We start from the raw sequence: 27500 nt of genomic DNA on the forward strand, positions 1-27500 counted from the left end.
AACCCTATTTTTTAGAGAGTAGTTCGGAATTTGCATAATTTATTCGCTCATTTGTCTTTGTTAACCATTTGCATATTTTAAATGTTTATCGACCGGGTTGAACTGATTTTAGACTTGTATGGTAAGTGAATTTCAAGTAAATGTGTTTTTTTAATCATTTTTTTTTTTACTCAGAACAGGGAAACATGTGCCCTCTTGTTCTTTGTAATTGAACACACTACAGATGCAGTAAGATATTTAGGAAAAAAGCTAAAGACAAGAAATACACAGGAGTATTCCTTAAATGGTGTGTGTGTGTGTGTGTGTGTGTGTGTGTGTGTGTGTGTGTGTGTGTGTGTGTGTGTGTGTGTGTGTGTGTGTGTGTGTAATGATAGAACTGCCCCTCCTGCTGAAGGAGCCTTTCCTAATTTTTTTACATCGTGTTATTGATCTATTGACATTTTTGCCCAGGCTTAGGGATACGGCATGTTCAGAGCAATCGCTCACATTGTAGACTCCATTTTCATGAATACGTGCACAGCAATAACAAGAAAACTGCAGCACTCTTCACACTTCACCCTTATAATTATGGGCTCAGCACTGAAGACGATTCACAGAAACGCACGCAGAGAGCGTGTTATGATTCAGCACTTCTAATCTATAATGATACATGATGATGGGTATGAGAGTCCTAAGAGCATAATAAAGGGAGCCAAGCCTTACTGTCCAAAACAAAATAATACCAGTGTAGTGACAGCCATTTCCTGGTTTGGATATGAATTTTGGATGCCATAATAAATATATGGTTATGTCTAAATATGTGCAAAATATCCCAATATTAATGGGCCAACAAAATGTTTTATATTCTTTAATACTAAAGAAGAATTTATCTAACATGCTTATATTAATAGATAAACAGGTAAACTGTCTGGTTGTGCATGTTAGACAATTTCAGATTTAGTTTTAATACATTACAACTAAATTTTTGCATTTAATTTGCACGAAGCCAGATGATAAAATGATAAACCTAAGATTTCAGGCTTTTTTTTTTTACTTGACTAAACTAACTATATAACAATGCCTATTTCCATTAATGCTCACTGTTACTATTTAATTATCTCAGAAGTAAAGATGGGCAGTGGTTCACCAATCTATGAAAAGCATTGCATTGCATCTACAACTTTCCTCTATTTTTAGAATTTGTAGAAACATAAAATTGACAACTTTGTACATCATCTCATCTACAGTACCTAATATTATCAAGATATTCTAAAAATCTGTAGAAATATCTGTGGTTAATGGACAAGGATGAAATCAGTATTGGATGCACATGATTTTTGGGCCCTCAGGCAGCACTGCATTAAAACAGGCTTGACTCTGTAATGGAAATCACTGCATGGGCTTAGAAACACCTCCAGAAAGCATTGCCTGTGAATTCTGCAGTTTAATCCACAAATGCAGGTTAATGCTCTGTCATGCAAAGAAGAAGCCATATGTGACCATGAGCCAGAAAGGCTTCTCTGCACCAAAGCTCATTTGAAATTATATAAAGCATAGTGGAGAACTTTTCTCAGAGGAATCGAAATTGAATTTTCTTTTGTTTTTGCATTAGTGCCTGTAGTGTGGGCAGCATGCTGAAAGGTATTTACAGGTTTAAGAGCCTGCCTGCAGTCCAGACTTTTAACAAGTAAAAACATTTTGCATATCATATAATGAAAAATATGACAAAGAAGACCCAGGACTGTTGAGCAGCTAGAATTCTGTGTTAGATACAAACAGGACACCAATTCTCTTCCAAAACACCAATTGGTGTATGCTGCAGCCAAATTCAAAATGACTATATATTTTGTACATTTCTTTGGTGGATTGGTGGACATGACTTGTTATTAAGTGTTGTTCTTACACTGTAAGCTGTTTTGATCAGAGTGGAGAAGAAAATCAGTTCACACATCAATCCATAAAATAAATAGTAATATATTTAAATTCCTTAACTGAAAGTCAATCAAGTACTCTAGGGAAATATACTTCTTAGTTTGTTGTATAATCTAAATCAGATTTAAAATAATGATTATATTGTTAATGTTTATGTGAGTGCACTCTTTAAGATCAGTAATCATTGGGATATATATCTTTTATGTACTTCAGTGGTGTGTCTCATAAACTAGAGACTCAGCATTAAGTTTAAGGTTTAAGCGAAGCATTAGCATAAGCGCTGTCTGCATGTGGTTATCACAAGGGAGTTATAGTCCCTCTATTCCATAAAAAGTCAGCGTGGCATCATCGACTTTTAGAGACGCGTTTAAATGGGCCACAGCTTTAATTACCCTTGCTAAGCTCATGCAGAACAATGCAGCTGCACTCGATGGATCTGCAGTAGTAAAGAGGAAAAAAACAGCTCCATGTTTGGTGTGTGTGTGTGTGTGTGTGTGTGTGTGTGTGTGTGTAGATGTGATGTGCACCGCTAGGTGTGACTAGAGCCATTGTAATCTGACTGTGCTACTTTGTCTTACTGTGTGCGTAGCTGATGTTAATATGATGTGTCAGTGGTTCCATCTAATCAGCTATCAGTGTTTGCACACCTTGATCCTGTTTTCATTTCTCGAGTTTTTTTTTTTAAACCCCACTGATCTTTCTTTGTTGGTTTTCCCTCACCATTTTTTTCACTCAGTGCCTGTATCCACAACACACTCACACAAAAACCTCACACGGTCACAATATTTTCTGCAACTCTGCCAGCTCTTTGTTTAAAATGAAATTAGCAAGGTTATGTGAGATGGAACAAAAGAATTGGAGGTTATGCACTTCTTGAGAAACCATACCATACTTTTTGATAAGACAGAGCTGTGCTGCTTGGGCACACACAGATACACACACACACACAAAGAGTGATTATGTATGATATTTGCCTGTTGGATCTCACCGTTTCTTTTACCTTTTTTTACCTCAGGTATTGGTGTAAGGAGCTTAGACATTTTACAGCAGACTTCAGTCTTATTCAATGTTTTTGCATTTCCCTCTGGAATGATTGTAGTGATCTGTCTGTCTGTCTGTCTGTCTGTCTGTCTGTCTGTCTGTCTGTCTGTCTGTCTGTCTGTCCGTCCGTCCGTCTGTCTGTCTGTCTGTCTGTCATCAATATCACCCATCTTTCCTTTCTTAAAACACCAATTAACCCTGTCCAGTGATATCATTTGAATAAAAACTCTCTCTCGCTCCCCAGTAGGCCAGGAGGATCTGATAGAGCGGGTGTTACTGTCCTCTATGCTGAACCCGGGAGAGCAGTGGCAGTTGCACAAGCACCACGGCCGTCACTTTACTCTACAGTACTGGCTGCGTTTCCGCTGTGACACCAACTATTATGGGCCGCTATGCAACAAGTTCTGCCGTTCCCGTGATGACTTCTTTGGCCACTTCGACTGCGATATTGCAGGCAGTAAAGTCTGCAAAGATGGATGGACAGGACCAGAATGTAGACTGGGTGAGCTGAGATTTGTCTTCCCTCATTCTGTGTTATCAATGTTTTTTTTTTTTGTAAAGGCAAAAGACAGCATTGCTATGATTACGGATTAATCTTGGTTTAGTATAAACCAAGTATATCAATGTGTAAGTATATATAAAGTATATAATGTGACAATAGTGAAGGGATTGTAAACCCAACAGAAATAAATCTACTCCATTAAGGATGACCAGGTAAACTCGATAGTCAAACTATATTAATGAAAAATACATCTGCATACATATAACTTTTCTTTAAAATTAATAGTATCAGGAGTAATCTATTTGAAATATATAATCTTAGACATATTTGCAAAAAATATTTTTTCAGTATTTCTATGCACATGAGCTAACTTGGACTCCTCACAGTTATCAGTCCTGAATGTCTCTGTTTGATCCAATCTATTGCAGTGTCTTTTAAATACATGCCTCAGAGGTTTTGATAAAAATCTAAATTTAAATAAACAATAAAAATAAACATTTCACAATTTTGTTCATTATCACAAATTAGTTTAATACATTTAAACAATGAACTAGAAATAATTCAAACTTTAAAAAATGACTGTTTGAAATATTATAATTTCTTTTCTTTATTTGTTTTTCACATTTCTATTTTTTTAAATATTAAAATCCCAGCTTTTCAGTGCAGTATCAGAATTTTCGGGGTGCAGTGTATGTCTGAGTACATTTCACTAGATTACTTCAGTAAATTCAGTGTACAACTGCTACACAGTAGTTCTGTGCTTTCATTTACTTGTCAGGATACACAATTAAGCTATCGAGCTCATATACAAAGATCAAATACAAATGTAAGCCAACTGCCTCTCTGATTTTTTAAATCAAAATTGTTAATTAGTGTTATCCCATATCTCCATCACTGCTCCCCTACAGTATATAGTGCTCTATAGAGAATAGTCTATAGGAAACATTAAACAAGGGAGTGAAGGAGTGAATTCAGACACAGCCTTAAAAGGGAATAACTGTGGAAAATGCATAAGCAAATGATGTCATCCTATTCGCTCTTTTATCACATTAACATCACTTCCTGTGTTTGATGGTATGGGAGGAGTCAGTATTACCACCACATCCTTAGACTGCTGTCCACTGACACATTAAAAAAAATTTAGGGTCAACCTCGACACATTATTGCACAGGATCTTGTAGCATGTCATCCTGGCACAGAGCTCCATTCATTTCAAATGTAATATTGATGTTTTGGTAATCAACATTGACATACAAACAGTGAATGATGTTCAGATCCTGACAGCGTTCACGAGGAAGGTGATGGTGATGATGATGGGTCACTGAGAAACAGCCAGTTTGTTTCAGTGTGCTGTTTGACATTGGTGTACTATTGGCGATACTCTGTTTATGGTCTTACTAACCTTAGCTATGTGTGTGTGTATGTGTGTTTGTGTGTGTCATTGCAGCGGTGTGTAAACAGGGATGTAGCATGGACCATGCTTCCTGCACTGTTCCAGGAGAATGCGAGTAAGTTGAAGCAAATGAAAACATTGAAAGATGAATCATTGTATACTCTCTGCCGAATTTTTCTGCTTACCCTTATATCTCTCTCACGCACATCCTTCATGCTCTTCCGCCCTTATCTCCATAGGTGTAATTATGGCTGGAAGGGTGATCTGTGTGATGAGTGCGAGACATATCCAGGCTGTGACCATGGCACCTGTGCTGAACCTTGGCAATGTGTGTGTGACACTAACTGGGGCGGCCTTCTCTGTGACAAAGGTAAGATAAAAACAGAGGCCTGTACTCTATGTATATATGCGTGTGTGCTGAATAAGGTCTTGCATGTAAATTAATAAATATATGCATTGTGTATAAGGTTTGCGTTCTCCTATGCTTAGATTAGTGTGTCTTAGTGGCTATTTCCCTTAAGGCTTTCTCACAACATTGCTGAAAACCCAACCATTCTGCCTGAGCAGTGTAAAGCAAAGCCAAGGCATTTTTCAGTCATTAGATCCCTGTTGGCCACAGCAAAACCCACATGTGGGGCTTCATGGCTTTGAGAGCCTGTAAGCTGATAGTCTTGGGTAAACACAATGTGAGATGGGTGCTGCTTTAGGAATGGAGAATTAAACTGTTCCTCCATAACTCTGTATAAAGGGATATTTTATGAGCACACACACCAATATAAGCAGCCCGTGCTAAGTAGGGATTAGAAAAAAAGCAAAGGAATTGCCACTGTGATTCATCTGAGGTGATGGAGTGAAAAAAAACCATTCAAAATAAATCCTCCCAGGCAGGATTTCGGGCCAGTGTGAGCTAGACTTTCTGTTTGTGTCCATTATTTCTGTCAATACTGCTTTTGCTTGACCCATAGGAAAAAGAAAATGTTTCATGTTTTCTGTTTTATTGTCAGACCTGCTAACTTTCACGAGAATTTAACATTTTTAACATCTTTGTATGCTGCTCGCAAGGAAATACGTACATCAAAGGATACTTCTTTTGACAGTTTTTCTCAGTTGCTTTGGAGAATTTCTCAAATCATTCTTAATTTTTGCAAAGCAGTGAGTGGATTTCTTAAAACAATTTGTACAAACAGCACAACACATCGCACTTCTTGCAGAAGACTTTATTTTTTTCTCAAATTCCTTAGTTCCTCTCTCAAAAGTAAGTATTTGTGTCAATGAACATCTCATTCCCATCAGAATAACAAGTCCCTTTGTCATTGTTTACAAACAAGATCATCAAATGTTTAGCTACATTGTCAGTGTGATGCTGCACAGTATTTACTGATGTAAGCTATAGTTTGGATTTACAATGATTGAAAATGCACAAGGCTGAATTTCTTCTGTATGTTATATATGAATTTCAGAAGCACACATGTATTAATTTGATTGCATATGTGATTTATATTGATTGCATGAGATAAAACAGGATTCACACTTTTACTGTAATAGTGTCTGTTCGTTCCTCGGTTGTTCATCCATTTTCAGAAATTGTAATTCTGTGTTTTGCTCTGTCTGTACACAGACACAGAGATTCACCTTTGACCTGTTTTAGAGAACAAGTTGATTATTGGTTGATTCGATGCCGTACACTATCCTTCATTAGTGACATTCAAGATTCATCTGCACAAATCATCAATTCAAGAAACATTTACAAAAAATATTGTTTTGATCAACATGCAATTAAACAACTGATGTAGGAAACAGCAGTCAATTGCACACAATCGATTAAATGAATGTACTAAAGTGTTCGCCATTTGATTAAAGCAACGAGAAATGTTTTTTTATGATGTGCACAATTGACTAAATGACGTAGAGGTTGAACAAGTAGTTTCGAGAATTTAATTTCTGATCTGAGAAACGATCCAGAGAAACTGAGAAAAACAAGTTTTTTAATAGCTGTACATCTTTTTTTTTCCTCAGAAGAGGGTACATTTAAACACTTCTATTGTATAAACACCTGACCATGAAATTTGAATGTGTTTTTTTGAATATATTATCCCACATTTAGTCTCCATTTGCTCTTATAATATCCATCACACTTCTTGAAAGATTTGTGGTTGGGGATATTTGTGATCATTTGGCCAAAAAAAGTCTGGTACTGGTGTAGGTTGGGGGAACCTGGGTTATAGTCAGCATTCCAATTCATTCTGACCATACGATAGCTTTTTTATCATCCCATTTCACACTTAGTCCCCATTTGCTGTTCTAATAACCTCCACACTTCTGGAAAGATGTTCCACTAGATTTTGGAGTGTACTTGTGAAGATTTGTGATCATTTGATGAAGGAGAGGTGAGGAGGCCTGGTGTGCAGTCATCATTCAAATTCATCCCAAAGGTGTTGAATTGGGTTGAGGTCAGAGCTCTATAGCAGGCCACTCAAGAGCTTTCATTCCAACACTTGTAGCATATCATAATGGAGATGGCTTTGTGCATAGGGGCATTGTCATGCTGGAACAGGTGTGGGTCTCATAGTGTGCCTATAACATTGTGTGAACAGTTTGAGGAAGAACCACATAATGCTGGAAAAGTCATGTATTCCAATATTTTGTCCATATAATGTATACAGGATTATATCAAATGCACTGCATTTTTACCCCCTAGATCATATTTTATTTTATTTTTGCCCCATAATTTTAATTGAAGTGGGCCTTTGTGGCACACTTACATAACTGGCAATCTGTTAGCTTGTTAATTAGAAAGCATCTCTGTCAAATCTGTAAACAACATTGATGTGTGTCTGCAAATGCTATTACATAACTCACTTTTTATTCTTTCAGGACGAAAGGTTATATAATATTTATATAAGGACACAATATTGCAGTTATTTTTGAGTGAGAATTACTTTGCCAATTCTCTGGGGTGTTTTCTGTCTTTACTTTAGTAAATAAAATATTTCAAAGTCTTGTCAAACTTACTTCTCTCTCTCTCTCTCTCTCTCTCTCTCTCTCTCTCTCTCTCTCTCTCTCTCTCTCTCTCTCTCTCTCTCTCTCTCAGATCTAAATTACTGTGGAACCCACCAGCCCTGTAAAAATCTTGGTACCTGCCTGAACACAGAACCGAACGAGTATCAGTGTGTGTGTCACGATGGCTTTCGTGGTCGTGACTGCAGCATTGGTGGGTGGAATAAAAAACCTTTTTTCTTTCAGGAAGTTTTATATGATATTATTTAAACACAGAAACTTTGCTCTCTGATGATGTTTGTTTTAAATTATGAAAAAAGATTACATTATGAGCTGGATTACAATCCTATGATAATCGTTTGACTCTATTATTAGTTTTATTAAAGTATTTATTTATTTGGGCTGAATTGATTTGGTTGAAATCAACTTCTCACTTTGTTTGTCTTGTATAATCAATGCCTTAAACATTCTTACACTGTTATTTGGTTGATCATACATTTACAAATCTCAGGCCTGTAGTTTGTATTCTCATTTTTTATATTTTTTCTTGAGCTGCAATTTCTCTCACTAAAAAAAGAATGGAGACTTCAGGTATATCACTGTGAGCTTACAGCTACCAAAAAGCCCACCCTTGGTGAACAGATCAAAACAAAGAGAGATCCTTGAGATCCTTAAGTAAAAAAAGACTAACGGTACCTAGTTATACTGGGACCCTTGTAGGCAAATGTATATTGACTGGGATGATGTTGAAACATTTTGTGGGTTTACCAGTTACAAGTTAAAGAGTGGGACTCGGGAGCAAATCCAGTCAGACAGCATGTAGGAACAGGTTTCGATAAACTGGACTTATGTAGTAGAATGTAAACTGTCCCTTTGTTGGTGGGGGAAAAAGGCTTAATTAGTGTTTGAGATGGAAAGGTATGGATTAAATCCTGTATCTTAAAGCGTTCACAGTATATGCCCCAGGACCAATCTTCTCAATTAGGAGTGTTTATTTCCCACAGTATAGGAAGTGACTATAAACTGACCCCTTTGTCAGTTCAAAACCTCCTTGTGTAACAGGAACAGTTAAGAACATACATTTATTAATAGTTACAATGTAATGTATGCTAAGAGTGCAGGGACAAAAATACTACAGAGAGAAAGAGAGACTACAAAGAACAATGACTTAGAGATCTAAAGGAATAAGAATCAAATCCAAGACAGAACAGAATCAACAGATTCAAACCACAATGATCAACTAGAATTGCGTTCTAGAATACGTCTTGTATGTGTTACTTGGAGAGTACTTGTGTAAGGTCATGGTTGCTTATTCTGGTTGAAGCCTCGTTTAATCGGTTCATTAAGAAGTTTTCAAGTCATGGATACAAAAACTTTTTAAAAAGTAAAGAAGAAATAGCATTGTACATGTGAATATTAGATTGGACGCTGACATAATGCACTTTAGATTAAACCAAAAAGTTCATAAAGCTTATCAAATGAACCCAACACAATTTTAACAGTGTCTCACTACTGAGGTACGGCATTTAAAAGCAGAGCCAAAAACACACAAGACTTTGACGGGTCTGCATACGTTTATTTAAATAAATAAATTATTTTCTCTTTTTCTCTTTCTCTCTCTCTTTCTCTCAGTGGAACATGCATGTCTCACTTCTCCCTGTTTGAATGGAGCAACATGTAAAGAAGACCAGACAGGGTTCACTTGTGTGTGTGCACAGGGCTGGACCGGACCCACCTGTGCACTTGGTACAAACTCGCACATACAGATGGACACGCACGCACGCACGCACGCACGCACGCACGCACACACACACACACACACACACACACACACGTGCACCTGCATGTACTGTCATCAGAGCTAATCAGGAGCAGCTTCCATGTCCACTGTAGAGCCCAAACAAGACTGCACCAAAATAACACTGATTTCATGTGGGAGACAATCAACACACACGCAGACTTACAGGCAGGATAAGCACTGATATAATGTCTTCGCTGCTGTTTATCAAAGAAAGAAAGGACCGAAAATTGTTACTCATTTGGTGATGGGTCAAATACAAAAAGAGCTCATTATCAGCCTCAGTTAATCCAAACACAGTCACAATTAGACTTCCGACATCCTTCCTCTTTTTTTGCCTTCCTAAATTAATGAAACCCGATCAACTGTGATAGTGGTGCACTGCATTAAAATGAGCTAACAAGATTTTCACAAGCATTTGTTAAACTGTGTTTTCGTTGTTCTGGTCTACAAACAGGCAGTATTTTGTTTCTCCAAACAGGCAGTATTTTGTTTCTCTAAACTGCATAATTGAGTAGCTACAGATTTACTACATACAACTGAATTGTATACGATACACTGATGCATAAACGTACTGTTTTAATTCAGCATATTTATTTCTATACAAAGAGTATTAGACTGCATATATATATATATATATAATATGATTATATGTTTGAGAATAGAAAGCAGCTTAATGGAATGCCGGGGCACCATATAAACATTCACATACACATTCACACACTCGTTCTAAACCTAGGAGCTGTTTAGCTTAGCAAATACACCTGCTGGCATGTTTAGGGAGGTGGGAGGAAACCCAAGAATATCTCACATGCACTCATTGAGTAACCCGATCTCGGGATCAAAGTGAAGCTGTGAGGCGGAAACACTACCCTCTGCACCACTGTGCTGCCTTGCCAACTACTCTAAGCCTTTCCCAATTTGCTTCCACTGAATATATAACCACCACAAACAAGCTGTTTGTTGTGCAATACACAAACCCATATGCTGTAATCTCAGATCTCTCACGATATAAAAAAATTCTGTCTGGTGAAAACACCGATTCGCCCTCAGTCCTTTTCCTAGAATGGATTGATTCAAAGGGTTGAGTCAGAATGATCAAAATCCTTTCCTCTGCCTTCATCTCTCTGTTTGTCTCATTTTTCTCTCTCTCACTCTCCGTTTGACTCGGTCCTTGTGTGTTTGATTTATCACTATTTGCTCTGAATCTACAGACTGTGTTAAAACAGAGGCCACCGGATCATCCAAGGGCATCCAGTCTAAAAAAGCAATAGTTTTGCATTCTGGAACTCCACCTGTAGCTTTCACACACACACAAAAGAATAAAGCCGTTTACTTTATGAGGACCAGACACATTTTCCACAAGGTCAAAAGTGTGTTAAACTCGAAGGGAGATTTGTTTTGCAACAAGTGATAATACAATCATCTTCCCACCCCCCCACACACACTGGCTCATTGATACACTTACAGGCACACACCTTCCTTACACCACTCATGCGTGTAATAAGCATGCATTCAGGTGTTACATACGTAGGGGGTTTGCACACACAAACTCACTTATAGTAACACAAATTCATAGCTAATTCGTTTCTTTATGCAGGACTGAGCAATATCCTAAACATATATTAATATAATTATCACTTGGAAGGAAGTTACAGTTGACTGAGTATAATTTGCCTGGGTTAAACAACATACTTTATAAACCAGGTTCTTGAATATGATATTAAACTGTGTTTTATTGATTTATTTATTTTTATGTTTAGATTTTTTTTCCTGACTGTTTTGTTCTATGTAGCTATACTACACTGCGACTCCCATCCATGCGGCCGTGGGGCTACATGCCTAGAGTCCGCCCAGGGTTTCCAATGTGTCTGCCCACCAGGCTGGACTGGCAAGACCTGCCAGATAGGTAAAACACGACACAAACACACACACAAAACACATATAAACATACTCGTACTTATCGTACCGGCTATCCGCTCTCTATAATTAGCCATACCTGCCTGTACATGCCTGTGCCACCCCTTTTTTACCAGTCTGAGCTCTCCACTACCTGCTTGTTCTTGTCTAAGCCTGTTCATACCTGTCCTCAACTGTCCTTATCTGTCCCCACATGTTCCTCGCTGTGGCAATCAATAATAAGAAGCACCAGAGATAGTTTAGCACTCTGGGACCAGACCAAAGTGCCTGCATCTATTGAGCTGTAAAATAAACACAGATCATAGTGTGTGAGAATCGCTTGTTATTTCCTGGTTATATTATCTGACATGTTTGATGCTCCTGATATCGAGACACTGATGACAATGTTGCCATTGGCTAGCGATTACCTCAGTTTTTAAAAAGTAGTTCTATTCAATACTGAATAGAATTAAGTTAATTTATTAGAATAAAGGGGGGTAATGAAAAATGATCATGAGCAGTACTGATCTTTCTCTCTGCTTTATGTGAACCAAATAATGTTTTTTTAAAAATATGGTTTATTGATATTGTTGGTATTTTATTAATATGTATAAAATAGTATATGATTTTTTTTTCAGCATATTATTATAAGTATCATCATACTTATAATATTTTATTACATTATCTTATTTGTAATTTTTTTTATACGTTTTGGAACACGTTTTTATAAAGATAAATTCATTATTCTTTTAATTAATAATTATTAATAAAAACAAATACATATTTACATGTAATCTAAATATAATAAATTCTATCTGCTCTCTGCTAGGATATAAATCTATGTACAAAGTAGAAAAATACAAATATATTGTTATTTTTAAATGTATTTATTTAAACACGATTATTTTCCCACGACACCAGTGTTTCTGTGTCAGCTCTCTCCCTAAATGATTTTGATCCACGTTAATATATACAGTTAATAGCTCTCTATATTAACCTGGATCAGATTTATTCATGGCTCACTATGCAAACTGTTTAATTATTAAAGTGGGAGGAATCACAGTGTTTGGGTAGATCAGACTGTGTGCAAACTACGGCACATTCACTCATGAAAGAACCTCTTTCACACCGTTGCCTCTCGAAGCCCACGTTCACGTTCCCTCCGGAGTGTATTATACACTTAGATGCAGTCGTGTGTCAAAGTGACACCTCATAACACCTCCGCCAGCATCAACACTTTGAAAGTAATTTGTCTTTCACCTGGAGGTAAAACCTTTGATCAGCTACAGTGATCTTATTTATCAATATTTTGCAACAAAAGGAGTTTGTTTAGTAATATCAAATATATCTTTATAATTCATTTATCATTATAAAAGAGGAAGAGTGGCTCAGGCTTATGTTTATATTTATATCTAACCTACTTTGCCTTTTTTTCTTTTTCTTCTCAGACATGAACGAGTGCGAGACAGGCATCTGTATTAATTCTCGCTCCTGCCGAAACCTGATTGGAGGATATCTGTGTGACTGTTTTCCTGGATGGGTGGGGACAAACTGTGACACGAGTGAGTAGTGGTTTTACATACTGTAATTTACCTTTAATATATGAATCTAATAATATAATATCATTTGATAGGTTTTATTATAATTAAATTCTGTAATCTGTTTGGTAAGAAGGTTCTGATCAAAACAGCAGCTCAGACAGTACTGTCTGTAAGCTTTATTTTAATGTGTTTGTTCAGAAATAGTACAATATTTTTCCATTGTAACACCAGTTTACATCCCCAATTTGAATAAAATTGGGACACTGAGTGAAATGTAAATAAACACAGTATGCAATGATTTGCAAATCTCATAAACCCATAAAAATATTTTTCCATATACCATTTTAAAGAAAAACCAAGGTGATTGTAAATTTCACGTCTTTTTACACACTTCTCAAAAAGGTTGTGATGGGGCGAAAAAAAAAAAGGCTTGAAAAACTGTTATGAAATAAAATATGAAACAAATTATTCTAATTGACAACAGTACAGTTTAATTGATTGTGTGTACAAACTATGAAACAATTACAAACAATTTAATGTTCAACATAAAATTGAAAACAGTTGAATATCTCATGATTTACAGTACTTTGTATAGGATGGTCCGCATAATCTAATTATCTAATTATCATAATCTGATTTTGAAAAATGTGTATTTAATAAATGCTGAACTATTTGACATGTTGGTTTATAAAAGTGCTAGATGCTGTTTTCACCATTGTTCAAACTCGACCGCCTCTGCTTTCTCCAAGAATGTTACCATTTCATTTTTAAAATGCTGCATAATCTCTTGCAATAAAGTGATAAAAAAATTAATCAGATCATCGAATGTGTGTCTGTACTTCTGTGCATTACTGTCTACTGATTGTGCAAAATATCATGAACTCAACAGAAAACAGCAGCTGCCAGGACTCGTGTCTGAACGGAGGGCGCTGTGAGGTACAGTCAGTTACAGCAAGTTTTTGAGGAACTAAGAACTGCTGTGTTTGTTATATTTAAAAAAAAGTAATAAAAATAAAAGTTTTTTAAACTATCCTGTTCTTTTTCTCATCACACTACAGGAACCATTGTTAATATTTCTATAGACAGTGGTTTTAAAAGCTATAGAAATACTACCAATGGTTCCTGCAGTGTGATGAGATAAACCACTGTCTTTGATTTAAAATGTATTCCAGTAATCACTTTGTAGCTGCGTAGGGGTTAAAGTGGTGTGTAAGGTCATGTTATGAGGCTCCCACTGTCCAAGCAGTAGCATTTTGTGTTGCTAACTCCACCTCAGTAGTTACTGGTCCACTGAAAAATAAGTATGTACCTTTATTGTCACAGAAATGTTACAGCACAGTCAAATTCTTTCATTGCATATCCCAACTTTTTTATGAAGCTAGGGTCGGAGTGCAAGGTCAACAGAGCACCTGGAGCAGAGAGGGTTAAGGGCCTTGCTCAAGGGCCCAACAGTTTGGAGGTGCTGGGGCTTGAACCCCAACCTTCTGATTAGTAACCTAGAGCCTTAACCACTGAACTACTACCTCCTGATTGGCCAATCACTGGATCTTCACTGGATCTTCAGTGGACCTTCATTCGATCAAGAACTAAAAAAACTAATAGAACTACAGTACAGTCCATAAACTAAAAAAAATCACAGTTGAATTATCTAATAGTAATACATATAGAGTTCCTCAGTTATTTGGTGAAAAACGTGACTAATGAATGAGATCTAGTGTTCTAAAGGATTCCTCTGGCAGAATCCTCAGATCGATGTAGGAGTATACGTTCATAAAGCAGGATATTCCTATCAAACTATAATATCAACTCAGCCAATATTATTGCGTATGTGTACCTCACAACCAATGTTCTGCCAATTACAGGACTCACACTGTGTGTGCCTTCCGGGTTTCACTGGAAAACACTGCCAGACAGCAGTGGGAATGTGTGACAGCACCCCCTGTCTAAACGGAGGACAGTGTGAAGAGCAGAAGGATGAAGGAAGCATAGTTTGCAATTGTCCACCGGGATATACTGGAATGTATTGTGAAGTATGTACATAGTGTGCGTAATCTGTAATCTCTCTTGTTTTTAATTCCAGTTTTTATAGTGTTACATGGAATTGTTTGTTTGTTTGTTTATTTTGCAGATGATGATAGATCCATGTAATCCCAACCCCTGTCAGAAGGGGGTGCCATGTCACAGCACGGAGAGTGGCTACATGTGTGCATGTCCAGAGAATTACTTTGGAAATGAGTGCATGAGCCTGAAGGATTTGTGTCATGGGCCACATTGTCAAGGTTAGAGGCTTAACCAGTGATGTGGATCAGCGGACTTTTAAAATGCATCGTGAATTTGCATAACATTAATTATATATCTTATTTTCTATCTATCTATCTATCTATCTATCTATCTATCTATCTATCTATCTATCTATCTATCTATCTATCTATCTATCTATCTATCTATCTATCAGACACAACGAGTGGAATGTTCAGTGTGTACATGGTGTTATTGGGTGCGTTAGCCGTGTTGGTAGCCGTCGGCTGCTCTGTCTGCGCTCTCCTCCTGTCCCGTCTGCACCACCGCCAGCGTTCCAAGGAGCAGCCGAGCGCCATCCCCACAGATGCCGCTATCAACAACCAGCGCCATGTCTGCACTCTCATCCGCAATGTAGAACACACCACAGCACTTCTCGGCTCTGGACAAACTCAGCCCCAAACCATATTGTGTAGTTCTGCTCGACCAATGCTGCAGCTGGAGGAGATCGAGCTGACCCTCCCGAACACACAGGTTCCACCGCCCAATCAGAAACCAGATCCGTCCGCTGTTCTCAAAGCCAACCTGGTGCCTAAAATCGACATCTGCAACCGCGAGCGCGAGAAACTGAATCGCTTCCACTACTCTGACAACCAGGAAGTTGAAGTGTGACCTTGTCCTGACCTTCAGGAAAATGCACTACCCCTGATCACTCTAAAGCAGCCTCCTGCTGCAGAACATTGGCCCGTAACCCTAAAAACAAAAGGTCAGAAGGAGTGAAATCTCTGTCTAGGAAAGCATATGCATTCCAGGCATGGAGCTGCGGATGTTGCTGCTGTCAGGTCCAGTATGTAAATGGTAGAAAGGTCAAAAGGGGACAGAGATCTTTTTGAGGCCTGTGACTCTCATTTTTGATTCATGGTTATTTAACTGTATTTGATGTGTGTTTACACAAGTGCCATTTGTATTTCTACACATCTGCGTTTGTGTGAGTGCTGTGCGTGTGTATGCATGATTGTAAACGTGGAGTTTTTTAAACAAGCCGAATCCCACACAGCCGTGCACGCGGATATGTTTTGGAACACCTCTGCGTTTTCCTTCACCATATAGAACAATGCGAGGAAGAGCTGATTCCCACCACTAATTGAATAAAAAAGCAAAGAGGTTGTCAAGGCTGTCAGAAGAGTGCCACAAGTTCTAGAGATTATGACTCTTGTATTTTATATTGCCTGTCATGTTGCAGCTGTAAGAGATGTATGATTTTTTTATACTTGGATGTAAATAGCATTTTTGTAAATATGCTGTATATATTGATCTGGTTTTTTTTTTTTTTTTTTTTTTTTTTTTGTACGGTGGTTTTCTTTCGGAAATATCACCAGTTTCTCATCTTTTCTTGTCATCTTCTTCCTCTCTGCTGGTCTTTGCAGGCGGGATGGTTTGCAAATAAAGTGCATCTACCTACAGTACCAAACAAAGAGTGTGTGTATTACATGACTCATGGTCACTATAAGCACATTTATGGACCTTAGAAGCTTACAAAAGTATTCAAATATGAATTCCTCTTAGTTCTAAGCTTTATTGAGTACATTTACATTTTTCTATTCTAATGAAAAAATTTACTTCCTTTATAATTCCAATATAATCAGCCTAAGGAAAAGGCAACCAGGATACCTGGAGAAAAGTAGCTAGATCCTCTTAGATCGGTTCAACAAATAAAATAGCAGGTTTTCTACAGTGTTGTTAAACACTGTAAACAAAATGTTAAACAAACTCAAACAAAATGTAACTAGGCAATGTTTTAGCTATTAAGACTGCATTAATGTTCACTTTCTTGCAATTGTTAGCTTCAAAATGATCTGTTAAAAAGGAGTTTAGTTATTATAGTAGAACAGAAACTATGACCATAACTGTGAAAATGATCTGAAACTGTCAGGTTTTCATTGGAAGTTACAGACGCTTCACCTTTGGCCTAATTTATATAAAATCTGTATTTTTTAACACTTTTAGATTTTTTTATTCAAGCACTGAAAATTCAGATTTTTGTCGAATTGACTTTTACATTTTGAGATGTAATTCGGATTTTTGTTTTTAAGGTTTTATTCCTGGTAAGTTGATGTAGTATATGTCTTTACATTATTTATACATGATGGAAGGTAAACAAATTCACACACAAAAAAAAAAGATATACAAAATTCATCTCTAAATATTTCTGTCAGCTTATAAGCTTTATAGACATTCTTACACAGGTTATAATTGACATCTGAATTTAAAAGTCATGTAAAATTGGTCAAATCTCTATTTAATCTCTATCTAACTCAATATTAAAGCTTCTGTTCTAAGTTTAACCTGAACAATACAAGTGTAGTGGAGAAAGTGAATCAGTTAAATGAGAACATAGACTCCTGCATATGACTGCACTGGTGACTTTTGCCCCTTTACAGACCAGCAATGGGTGGAAATGACTATTGCCTTCCTGTTACCACCCGTCCGTGAGGAAATGTGGGAAGTGAAGTCCTCCTAAAAAGCACTCACATATCAGGGCGGCCGAACCCCCCTCGTCTCACACCTGCTGCAGATCTCAGGATGTCTACTCCTCCCTTCATTAAGTGTATTGTGTGCATGTTTAAGCAGGTCATTATCGTTTCCTGTAGGCATGCTGGTCTTCTCCACATCCAAACCCAGTATCTTATCCTTTTCAAGCCAAGCCCTTAAGACATAGTCAGAAATGAATGCATAGTGCATAGACATAGTCAGAAATGAAACTGTTTGCATTCAATTCATAATTCAATTACAAGATTTTTTTATATTATCTGACACCCAATATGTGATACATAATGTTACATTATGGTGACAATTAGAGCAGGAGGAAGTATGTATGTATGTATGTATGTATATATATATATCATGTCATCGTAGGTGCATGTCCACTGTGAGAGACATCCAGAAATCACTATATATGATTTTTAAACTATTTATTTGTATGATACAGCTGCAAATAAGTATTTGAACACCTGTCTATCAGCTAGAATTCTGACCCTCAAAGACCTGTTAGTCTGCCTTTAAAATGTCCACCTCCACTACATTTATTATCCTAAATTAGATGCACCTGTTTGAGGTCGTTAGCTGCATAAAGACACCTGTCCACCCCATACAATCGGTAAGAATCCAACTACTAACATGGCCAAGACCAAAGAGCTGTCCAAAGACACTAGAGACAAAATTGTATACCTCCACAAGGCTGGAAAGGGCTACGGGGAAATTGCCAAGCAGCTTGGTGAAAAAAGGTCCACTGTTGGAGCAATCATTAGAAAATGGAAGAAGCTAAACATGACTGTCAATCTCCCTCGGACTGGGGCTCCATGCAAGATCTCACCTCCTGGGGTCTAAATGATCCTAAGGAAGGTGAGAAATCAGCCCAGAACTACACGGGAGGAGCTGGTCAATGACCTGAAAAGAGCTGGGACCACCTTTTCCAAGATTACTGTTGGTAATACACTAAGACGGTTTGAAATCATGCATGGCAAGGAAGGTTCCCCTGCTTAAACCAGCACATGTCCAGGCACGACTTAAGTTTGCCAATGACCATTTGGATGATCCAGAGGAGTCATGGGAGAAAGTCATGTGGTCAGATGAGACCAAAATAGAACTTTTGGGTCATAATTCTACTAAACGTGTTTGGAGGAAGAAGAATGATGAATACCATCCCAAGAACACCATCCCTACTGTGAAGCATGGGGGTAGTAGCATCATGCTTTGGGGGTGTTTTTCTGCACATGGGACAGGGCGACTGCACTGTATTAAGGAGAGGATGACCGGGGCCATGTATTGCGAGATTTTGGGGAACAACCTCCTTCCCTCAGTTAGAGCATTGAAGATAGGTCGAGGCTGGGTCTTCCAACATGACAATGACCCGAAGCACACAGCCAGGATAACCAAGGAGTGGCTCTGTAAGAAGCATATCCAGGTTCTGGCATGGCCTAGCCAGTCTCCAGACCTAAACCCAATTGAGAATCTTTGGAGGGAGCTCAAACTCCGTGTTTCTCAGCGACAGTCCAGAAACCTGACTGATCTAGAGAAGATCTGTGTGGAGGAGTGGGCCAAAATCCCTCCTGCAGTGTGCGCAAACCTGGTGAAAAACTACAGGAAACGTTTGACCTCTGTAATTGCAAACAAAGGCTACTGTACCAAATATTAACATTGACTTTCTCAGGAGTTCAAATACTTATTTGCAGCTGTATCATACAAATAAATAGTTATAAAATCATACATTGTGATTTCCGGATTTTTTTTATTTTCAGATTATGTCTCTCACAGTGGACATGCACCTACAATGACAATTTCAGACTCCTCCATGATTTCTAAGTGGGAGAACTTGCAAAATAGCAGGGTGTTCAAATACTTATTTTCCTCACTGTATATACACATACATATAGTAGCAGCGCCCTCTTGTGGTTGATGAGAGAATTCCTGTTAAATTATATAAATTAGTTTCCAAAATAAAGTTACAATTAATTAACTGAATTTCATTAAAGGGTTATATTTACCTGGTGATAAACCATCGGTATTTAACTCATAAATTCTATTCAGGATGGATTATTCTACATAAGTTGTGTCGTGTAATTTATTATATTCCATTACACTGCACAACTTCTATGTACTTCTTACTTGGCACATAGCTGTATATAGATCTGTGTATAAGCCTTTAATGTTAATAAATGGAAGTATCTAGAAGTTTCTGTAACCAAGACAAATCCTGTGTTTTTGGGAACACACTTGGCAATAAAAACGTTCTGGTTCAATTTCTGATTCCAGATTTTTCTCAAAGGGGCCTTCACAGCCTGCTATTAGCAAATCAAAACTAAATTAAAATTTTTTTTTGGCTGAGATTTAAAAACAGGGCAAGAAATTGTAAATGACAATGAAAAGGTACCATGACCTATTAGGGAATCTTGCTGTCCCTCTAATAAACTTGTTTCTAATCCTTTCCATCGCCATCACTCCCAATAAAAATCTCAACATCTTCAGCTCTGCTACCTCCAGCTCCACCTCCTATCTCAGGTATTGGCTGATGGCAGAAATTGGCTGGTAGATATTTTCCGAGTATCTTGGAACACCTGGCGCAGTTCTTTGACTGTAGCACCTCCATATACAGTCTTCCAGAACATTTTTTTCTGTAACACTTATTTTTACTGGAAAAGAAATGTTTGGGAATATTACTACTAAAACGTTTTTCTTTTGTTTAGTAGTTGTTTTGAAAGACTTTATTTCAGTACTGTATATCCTGAAACTTGATCCGGTCTGAATGTAAACTTAATATGACACAAACTCAAAAACATGAAACTGCATTCTGTTAAAAAAAAAAAAAAAAAAAAGGCTTCAGGAATGAATCTGATCTGTGAACGCATTCTGTTCCGCCTCGAAGATTCAGAAGATGTAAAATTTTAACAAATGATCGAAAGGATTAAAAGTAAATACCCACACAAAATAGGCAACCAACTTTTACAAAACACTGTTTAATAGTAAATTATGAGGTCGATTACTGCTGACCTTCTGAACTTTCAACCATGTACACTATATGGACAAAAGTATTGGGACACCAGACTTTTCCAAAAATGTGTGCTTTTTGCCCAAACTGTTACCACAAACTTGGAGGTACACAACTGTGCAGGATGTGGTAGAATTGAATATTCCCTTCACTTAAACATGGAGACACAAACCTCTTCCAGCATGACACAAAGCCAGCTCCATGAAGATATGGTTAAATAGGTTGAAGTGAAAGATCTTGGCCTGCTATTGAGCTCTGACCTCAACCCAACTACACACCTTTGGGATGAATTGAACCCCTGACTGCACCCTAGGCCTCCTCACCTCACCTACATAAGTACCTGACTTCACTAACACCCTTCTGACTGAATGAACACAAATCTCCAAAATCTAGTGGAACATCTTCAGAGAAGACTGAACGCAATTTGAGACTAAATGTGGAATGCGATGTTCATATAACACAAGTCTTACAGACCGATGTCCAAAAACTTTTGTCTATATTATATTATATTATAATATATATATATATATATATATATATATATATATATATATATTATAATATATATATATATATATATATATATATATATATATATATATATATATATATATATATATATATATATATATATATATATATATATATATGCAGTCAGCAGAACTTTGACAAGCCAAATTAGTTGAATTCTCCAGTTTGAACATGTTAAATAAGGTCTTGTAGCAGGGTATACGGTCAGGAGGTGGATAGAGAGCCACTTGCAGGTGTCTGTAGAGCCGCTGAACTCAGTAAGTGTTGATGTGAAGGCAAGCTGGGTTGTGTGTACTGCACTGTAGGACAAAATTAAATGTTTAGATTACAAGGTAAAAGCACTGAAAATTTTGGCAGAGCCTTTAAACATAATGCTAAAATGTAAATATTAAAAGAAAATCTGAAAATGATCACTATATAACAATAGTTTATGTACACAGATCAGGAATAACATTATGACATTATAAGCGGTGAAGTGAATAACACTGATTATCTCTTCATCATGGCACTTGTTAGTGGGTGGGATATTATTAGGCAGCAAGTGAACATTTTATCATCAAAGTAAAACTGTCTAGACGACTGGGTCAGAGCATCTCCAAAACTGCAGCTCTTGTGGTCAGTATCTTTTAAAAGTGGTCCAAGAAAGGAACAGTGGTGAATTAGTGAGAAGTCATTAATGCACGTGGGGAGCGAAGGCTTGTCCGTGTTGTCTGATCCAACAGACGAGCTCCTGTAGCTCAAATTGCTGAAGAAGTTAATACTCAACAGGTCAGAAGTGTTTTGGCAGCAAAAGGGGGACCGAAACAATATTAGGCAGGTGGTCATAATGTAACGCCTGATCGGTGTACAATAGAAGGCAGTCATTTGTTTATGTTAATAACCATATGAATAATTAATGTTCCTATCAACATTTTCATACACAGTCAAATAAAAGTCCTGGGTTTACAAAACGATTTAGGCCATTCTTGTGTAATAAATCTTGATTAATTATTGAATAAATATGATCAGGTTCTAATGATCAAACTAATCTCCTGACCTGACAAGGCACACTGTTTTAGTATTTGGCTAACCTGGATTGTTCACGTCGATAGGAAGACCCTGATTGCCCCCGGCGTCCTCCCTGTGCAACAGGCGCTGAAAAGCTTCGAAATTCACAGACGCGTCATCCTCGGACAGCGTGTAAGAGGACTGGCCTTCTCCTGTACGGCACACCTCAAAGCGCACCCACTGATAACTTAACACAGCCACACACAAGATTTAGACATGGTCATGTGTTCAGGAAGAATTTCTCTTTGGAGAGCCCTGAAACATGGAGGTGTGTTTACTCACTTGCTACACTTGCGAGCTCCGGGACAGCTCTGAATCAAGTTCTGAATGGTCGGGTCTGAGAAACCAAAGAAGTCATCACCAGTAGGAATGATGTTGGTCAAGGGCTTGCCTCTGTGAAAAGAAAAGGAATAAAGGAAATAAAGGAATGGTGGTGGGGTTGTGACCTGGTGTGAATAAGCATTACCAAAAAAATAGGGATGTAAGATTTGCATCGATTAAAAAAAAAGTATACATTTGTATCATGTATTGTTTTTAACATATTTGTATAAAAAATGATTTATTTATTTATATATAATTATTTGTAGATGTGCTATATTTTTTATTATTTGGAAAGTGACCAATAATTGGTGAGCAATTTTCTTTTAAGCCCTGCTGCTGCTACAAAAATATGATGTATAACAACACTACGGAGACCGAGGCGTGTCCTGAGACTCACATACAATACAGAATAACATGGCAGAGGTAGAGCTGCATCTTCCTGGAGAAATAGAAGAGGGCCATAAAGTAAATGTATGATTTGCTGTCTGTCTGAATCAAAGAAATAAAAGTGAACTATCTGTACCATAAAATGTTTTTTTCCATTGCATCGAATCTCATTGTGTTGAATCAAATCGGAAATCGGCTCGCACTGCATCGTAATAGGGGTGAATCGTATCGCAATCGCATAAGTAGCTGCTTCATATGTATCTTTAATGTATATGCGGCGAGATATACAGCCAGGACTGCAATCAGAGAACTCAATAACACCACCTGTCCAATCAGATTCAAGAATTTGCAAATATTAAATAACTTTGTTTAAATTGACAGCCGATTTTCTGGCCCATGGATTTGTGGAAGCAGTCGAACTGAATATCGTGACCCCACCACCACTTGTAGTATAGAGGGTGTTAAAACCCTAGAAGTGTATTTCAAGAGGTGTATAATCAAACATTACCTTACTAAACGCTCTGACTAACAACACCCACACACTACTGTAAAAGCAAAGTGGTTAAATCAGATTTGTTTACTTGAACTGAGAAGTAATAAATCAGATTTTCTTTACCGTGTGTGTGCGCTACAAATTTACCTCTTAGCAGCGATGGCTTTCAGGAGATCTGTATGGCAGCTCAGAGCTGACAAGCCCACGGTGGCGCTCTGTGGATCATCTTCAGGCACGATCTCGAACTGAATTCACACCACCATCACTTATTAGTTTTTCCATACACGACACATGAGCAAGATTTGAAGCTACTGAATAGAGACAGATGTATGATTTGTTTGTGTGCGTGTGAGACCTGTGGTCCCTGGTTGCCATCTTTAATCTGACAGGTATAAAGGCACTGTTGCTCCGGGTTCTTCATGCTGGCGAACACTCTCGTGCTGCAGAAGCCTACAGGGTAAATGGCGTTTTCATCGTGGAAGCGAGGTCGGTCCGTGATGATCTGAAAACACACACACGTGATCACAGCTGCTGCTATAGAATTCAGGTAAAAAAAAATGAATAAAAAATTGACTAAGAAAGGTGATTACTGACCTCACCCAGGCTGTAGACAGTAAGCCCTCCTAATACAATGGGAAAAACAGGCCTGCCAGAGGAGTCCAATGGGATCGGCTGGACCAGTTTACGTGTCCCACCCTCGGCCACTCTCCTCTTCTTGGACATCTTTTTGGTCACTGAGAGGAATAGTTTGAATATAATGAGTGTAGAAGAATTTTCAACGTTTCTCCATGTAAGCAATAGACATGTTCTATTTAGTTTTGGTTTAAAACGAACCAAGATTGATTGGGGGAAGAAAACAAAACAAAAAACACATTCATCCTGTCCAATACGTGCTCTGGGCTCTGAGATTGAGGGCTGCACTGGGATTGGGATGGTCAAGATGTTTGTCATGTGTAGTGCATTACTTTCGCATTGCTTTATTTGATCAGTTTAGTGCTTTATGTCTGTTATTATTCTGTAAGTTAATTGTAAAGTTTGTGTACATTTTCACAATCTTTATAAGCTGTGACATTGTTTGCGGGAGCGGGCGGGACACACGTAGTGGTCGGAAATTCGGGCGGGAGAAGGATTAAGAAAACAAGTCCAGCGCAGGGTTCTATTTTGAGACACCTATCCAAATGCAAGAACTAACCAATGAAAGCTAAAACCACTTATACCTTCTTCTCTTCCATTCTCCTTCCCTCTTTCCTTTCGTTCTTTCTTGGGTTTCTTCAGAAAGCTGTCATCAGACCCTGGAGGTCCAGAGCTCTGGCTCTGACCTGTGGGTAGAACAGAGCCCCCTGCTGTACCGGAGCTGAAAGCGGCAGGAGTGTGAGCACTGCTTCCAGGGGTTGAGAGGACCTCAACTTCTGTCAGTGACTGGTACTGCAAAAGAGTCTTCAGCAAAAACCTGCAGAGAGAGACACAGTGATCATTTGTTCCAGTTATTACAGGTGCAGGAAAAACAGGCGTGTGAAAAAAAGTGAGCAATTCGCCCTCAAAATATTTTTTCTACATATTTCGTTTGGGCCTTGGCAAAGAAAACAAACATAAAAATATTACTGTGTATCACAATAAGGTGATCACTCGAACTTCCCCAATGCCACTCTTTGTATGAGAATAATCCCTTTACGTTTATTTATTTCAATATTGGACTACTTATTTTATTTCAATTTTTATCCTCGTATTTTTGTCCAAGGAACGAAAACGTCCCACTTTTTCAGTTCTGTCCCTTCCTAAATTTCCCACAGACAAGATTTTTACATAGTGGTTTATTTTTTTATTATGTGTAGAGTAAAACCCAATCAAACCAAACATCTAAATGCACCACAAGTATTAATTTTACTCTGATTTGGATTTAGCACACATACTGTAGTAAGAGGAAAAACCACTTTAAGACAAGACAAAGAGCTAATATCATATTATTATTGGAAGAACACGTATTTAGAGGCTGCCGACTTACACCGATGTTTCTTTGAGTATGTTCTCATAAAATTTGATCTAATTTACACACCTCCTCTCTTCTTTTGCCCGGACAAACTTCTCCTCCAAGCGGGCGACCTCATCAGATAGTGCTGTGTTCTCCTGTGAACAATAATAAAAAAAAAAATCGTATAAGCAGAAGCAGAATCATTATGTTCAATTATATTCTTCATAATGCCAGAGACATATTTTGAAACAAAAATTTTAAACATATGCTTTACTTATATCTTATCTGTATTTGATAATAATGCTCAGCTTTCAAACTAAAATTTCCCATAATTATTACTAGAGGTCGAGGCACCAACAGCTGCTGGAACTATCGGCTATCGACAAAAATCCATAACGATAGTTTTTCCGGTACGCTGTCATTACAAGAGCACCCTCTAGAGGTGAATCACTGATGCCACGTGCTGTTTGTTTTTACACACATTTAGCACATTTTCTTAATTCAGTAAATTCTTTTGGGAAAAAAAGATCAGAACAATTTTAAATTTTTTATCCATTTAAAAAAAAAGTTGGTTGATTAATTAGTTATTCAATTAAATAAATTTATTTGTATAGTGCTTTTAATAATGGACAGTCTCATAGCAGCTTTACACAGATCGCCAGGTACGATCAAACTTAGCTGTAGTTATTAACGTAGCCTAATTATTATAATGTCATTATGATAGCAATAATGCTCTTTTAATAGGCTATGCATTTCTTGATAAATAATGCTTAATCGTCTGCATGGTGCATAACAATATAGCGAAACATTAAAATCTCGACAACATTACTGGTAGTCATTTTCTGTTACAGACTGACCCGGCTTCACATTAATGAAAGAACAATATCATGTGGCCCTCATAGAAAAATGTATGGGGAACCCTGAGCTAATCCTCCCTGATTAATGAACGATATATTTTTGAGTATTCAGTTTATCAGAGAACTCCACTCACAAAGATCATGGCCCGGGCAGCCTTGCGGAGACGCAGGTACTTCAGGCGGTACTTCTCATTCTGGGTCTTACGGAGAGACTTTTTGGCTTTTGGCCTGTGCTCCGAGTGGCCGTGAGGGGAACCCGAGGGCAGAGAGGAACCCGAGCTTGAGAACGCTGATTGAGCAGAAAAGGCCTGCAGAGCCTGCTGCCTCTCCTCATCAGTCTGGGTGCAGGAAAATAAATAAACAAATCCAAAATTTATATAAAAGATAGAACACAGAGTGAACTAGTAGAGCAAACAAAGAAAGACAGCAAAGTAAAAAGAGTCGCTTCATTTGATGATATTAATGACATCTAATAGTAATTAGGAAAATAAAACAGAATGGACATAAACAGTGACTGCACAAATGGAAAGACTAATGCAAGCAAAAAACAAACAAAAAGACATGTCTCAGGGCTTTATGTCCTTTCAAAAATCTAAAGATATGCTCAGCAAAAACTTACCAAGAGAGCAAATACTCCATTTCTGTTCTCAATCCTCTTGAAGCGCCTGCTCCCTTTCTGTGTCTGAAACACAGCGTCAAACTGAAGCCAGTGCTCCGTGCTGCCGGACAACACTGTACCCTGACTGATGAACCCTGATTCCATCATATTTACATAACTACATCCTACTTCCTGCTCACAGCTACATTTATCAATGTAATATAACATTTAAACAATGAATATCAGAATGAAATACACAAAAGAACAATCCATACATGATACGTGACAAAGTGCATGCTGACAAAATTTAACATAACTGATGATCATGAGCGTGGATACCTGAAGGAGTGATTTAACTCTGACATGGAATGATAAGGTTTCTTACCTCACGGTACATCACAGCCTCGAGGCTCGACTTCGCGCTGCAATTTA

The 27500-nt window shown here is 37.8% G+C and overlaps 2 protein-coding genes across 5 annotated transcripts in view; one reads left to right on the plus strand and one right to left on the minus strand.

Annotated features, from left to right (window-relative positions):
* The window catches only part of LOC310732702 (uncharacterized protein), a 53699-nt gene extending 36904 nt beyond the window's left edge, over positions 1-16795 (plus strand). For 2 of the 3 annotated variants that reach the window (XM_083553313.1, XM_083553315.1), the window contains 11 exons: positions 3197-3454; positions 4902-4962; positions 5087-5217; positions 7939-8058; positions 9477-9590; positions 11438-11551; positions 12990-13103; positions 13972-14018; positions 14945-15112; positions 15211-15361; positions 15538-16795. In XM_083553313.1, the coding sequence (XP_083409439.1) occupies positions 3197-3454; positions 4902-4962; positions 5087-5217; positions 7939-8058; positions 9477-9590; positions 11438-11551; positions 12990-13103; positions 13972-14018; positions 14945-15112; positions 15211-15361; positions 15538-15992 (1733 nt within the window). In that variant the 3' untranslated portion in view covers positions 15993-16795. The remainder of the gene's footprint in view (positions 1-3196; positions 3455-4901; positions 4963-5086; positions 5218-7938; positions 8059-9476; positions 9591-11437; positions 11552-12989; positions 13104-13971; positions 14019-14944; positions 15113-15210; positions 15362-15537) is intronic. The other variant, XM_083553314.1, reaches the window with a different exon arrangement.
* Positions 16796-21529: 4734 nt separating this feature from the next.
* Positions 21530-27500, minus strand: part of tbrg1 (transforming growth factor beta regulator 1) — a 9837-nt gene continuing 3866 nt past the window's right edge. For both annotated transcript variants that reach the window (XM_083553220.1, XM_083553221.1), the window contains exons 5-15: positions 27454-27490; positions 27090-27152; positions 26605-26808; positions 25698-25768; positions 24862-25094; positions 24239-24378; positions 24000-24146; positions 23792-23889; positions 22726-22836; positions 22467-22630; positions 21530-21695 (exon numbers count right to left, since the gene is read on the minus strand). In XM_083553220.1, coding sequence (XP_083409346.1) covers positions 21601-21695; positions 22467-22630; positions 22726-22836; positions 23792-23889; positions 24000-24146; positions 24239-24378; positions 24862-25094; positions 25698-25768; positions 26605-26808; positions 27090-27152; positions 27454-27490 — 1363 coding nt within the window. In that variant the 3' untranslated portion in view covers positions 21530-21600. The remainder of the gene's footprint in view (positions 21696-22466; positions 22631-22725; positions 22837-23791; positions 23890-23999; positions 24147-24238; positions 24379-24861; positions 25095-25697; positions 25769-26604; positions 26809-27089; positions 27153-27453; positions 27491-27500) is intronic.

This window comes from Silurus aristotelis (assembly GCF_946808225.1).
Source record: "Silurus aristotelis genome assembly, chromosome: 10".
NCBI classification, from domain to species: Eukaryota; Metazoa; Chordata; class Actinopteri; order Siluriformes; family Siluridae; genus Silurus; species Silurus aristotelis.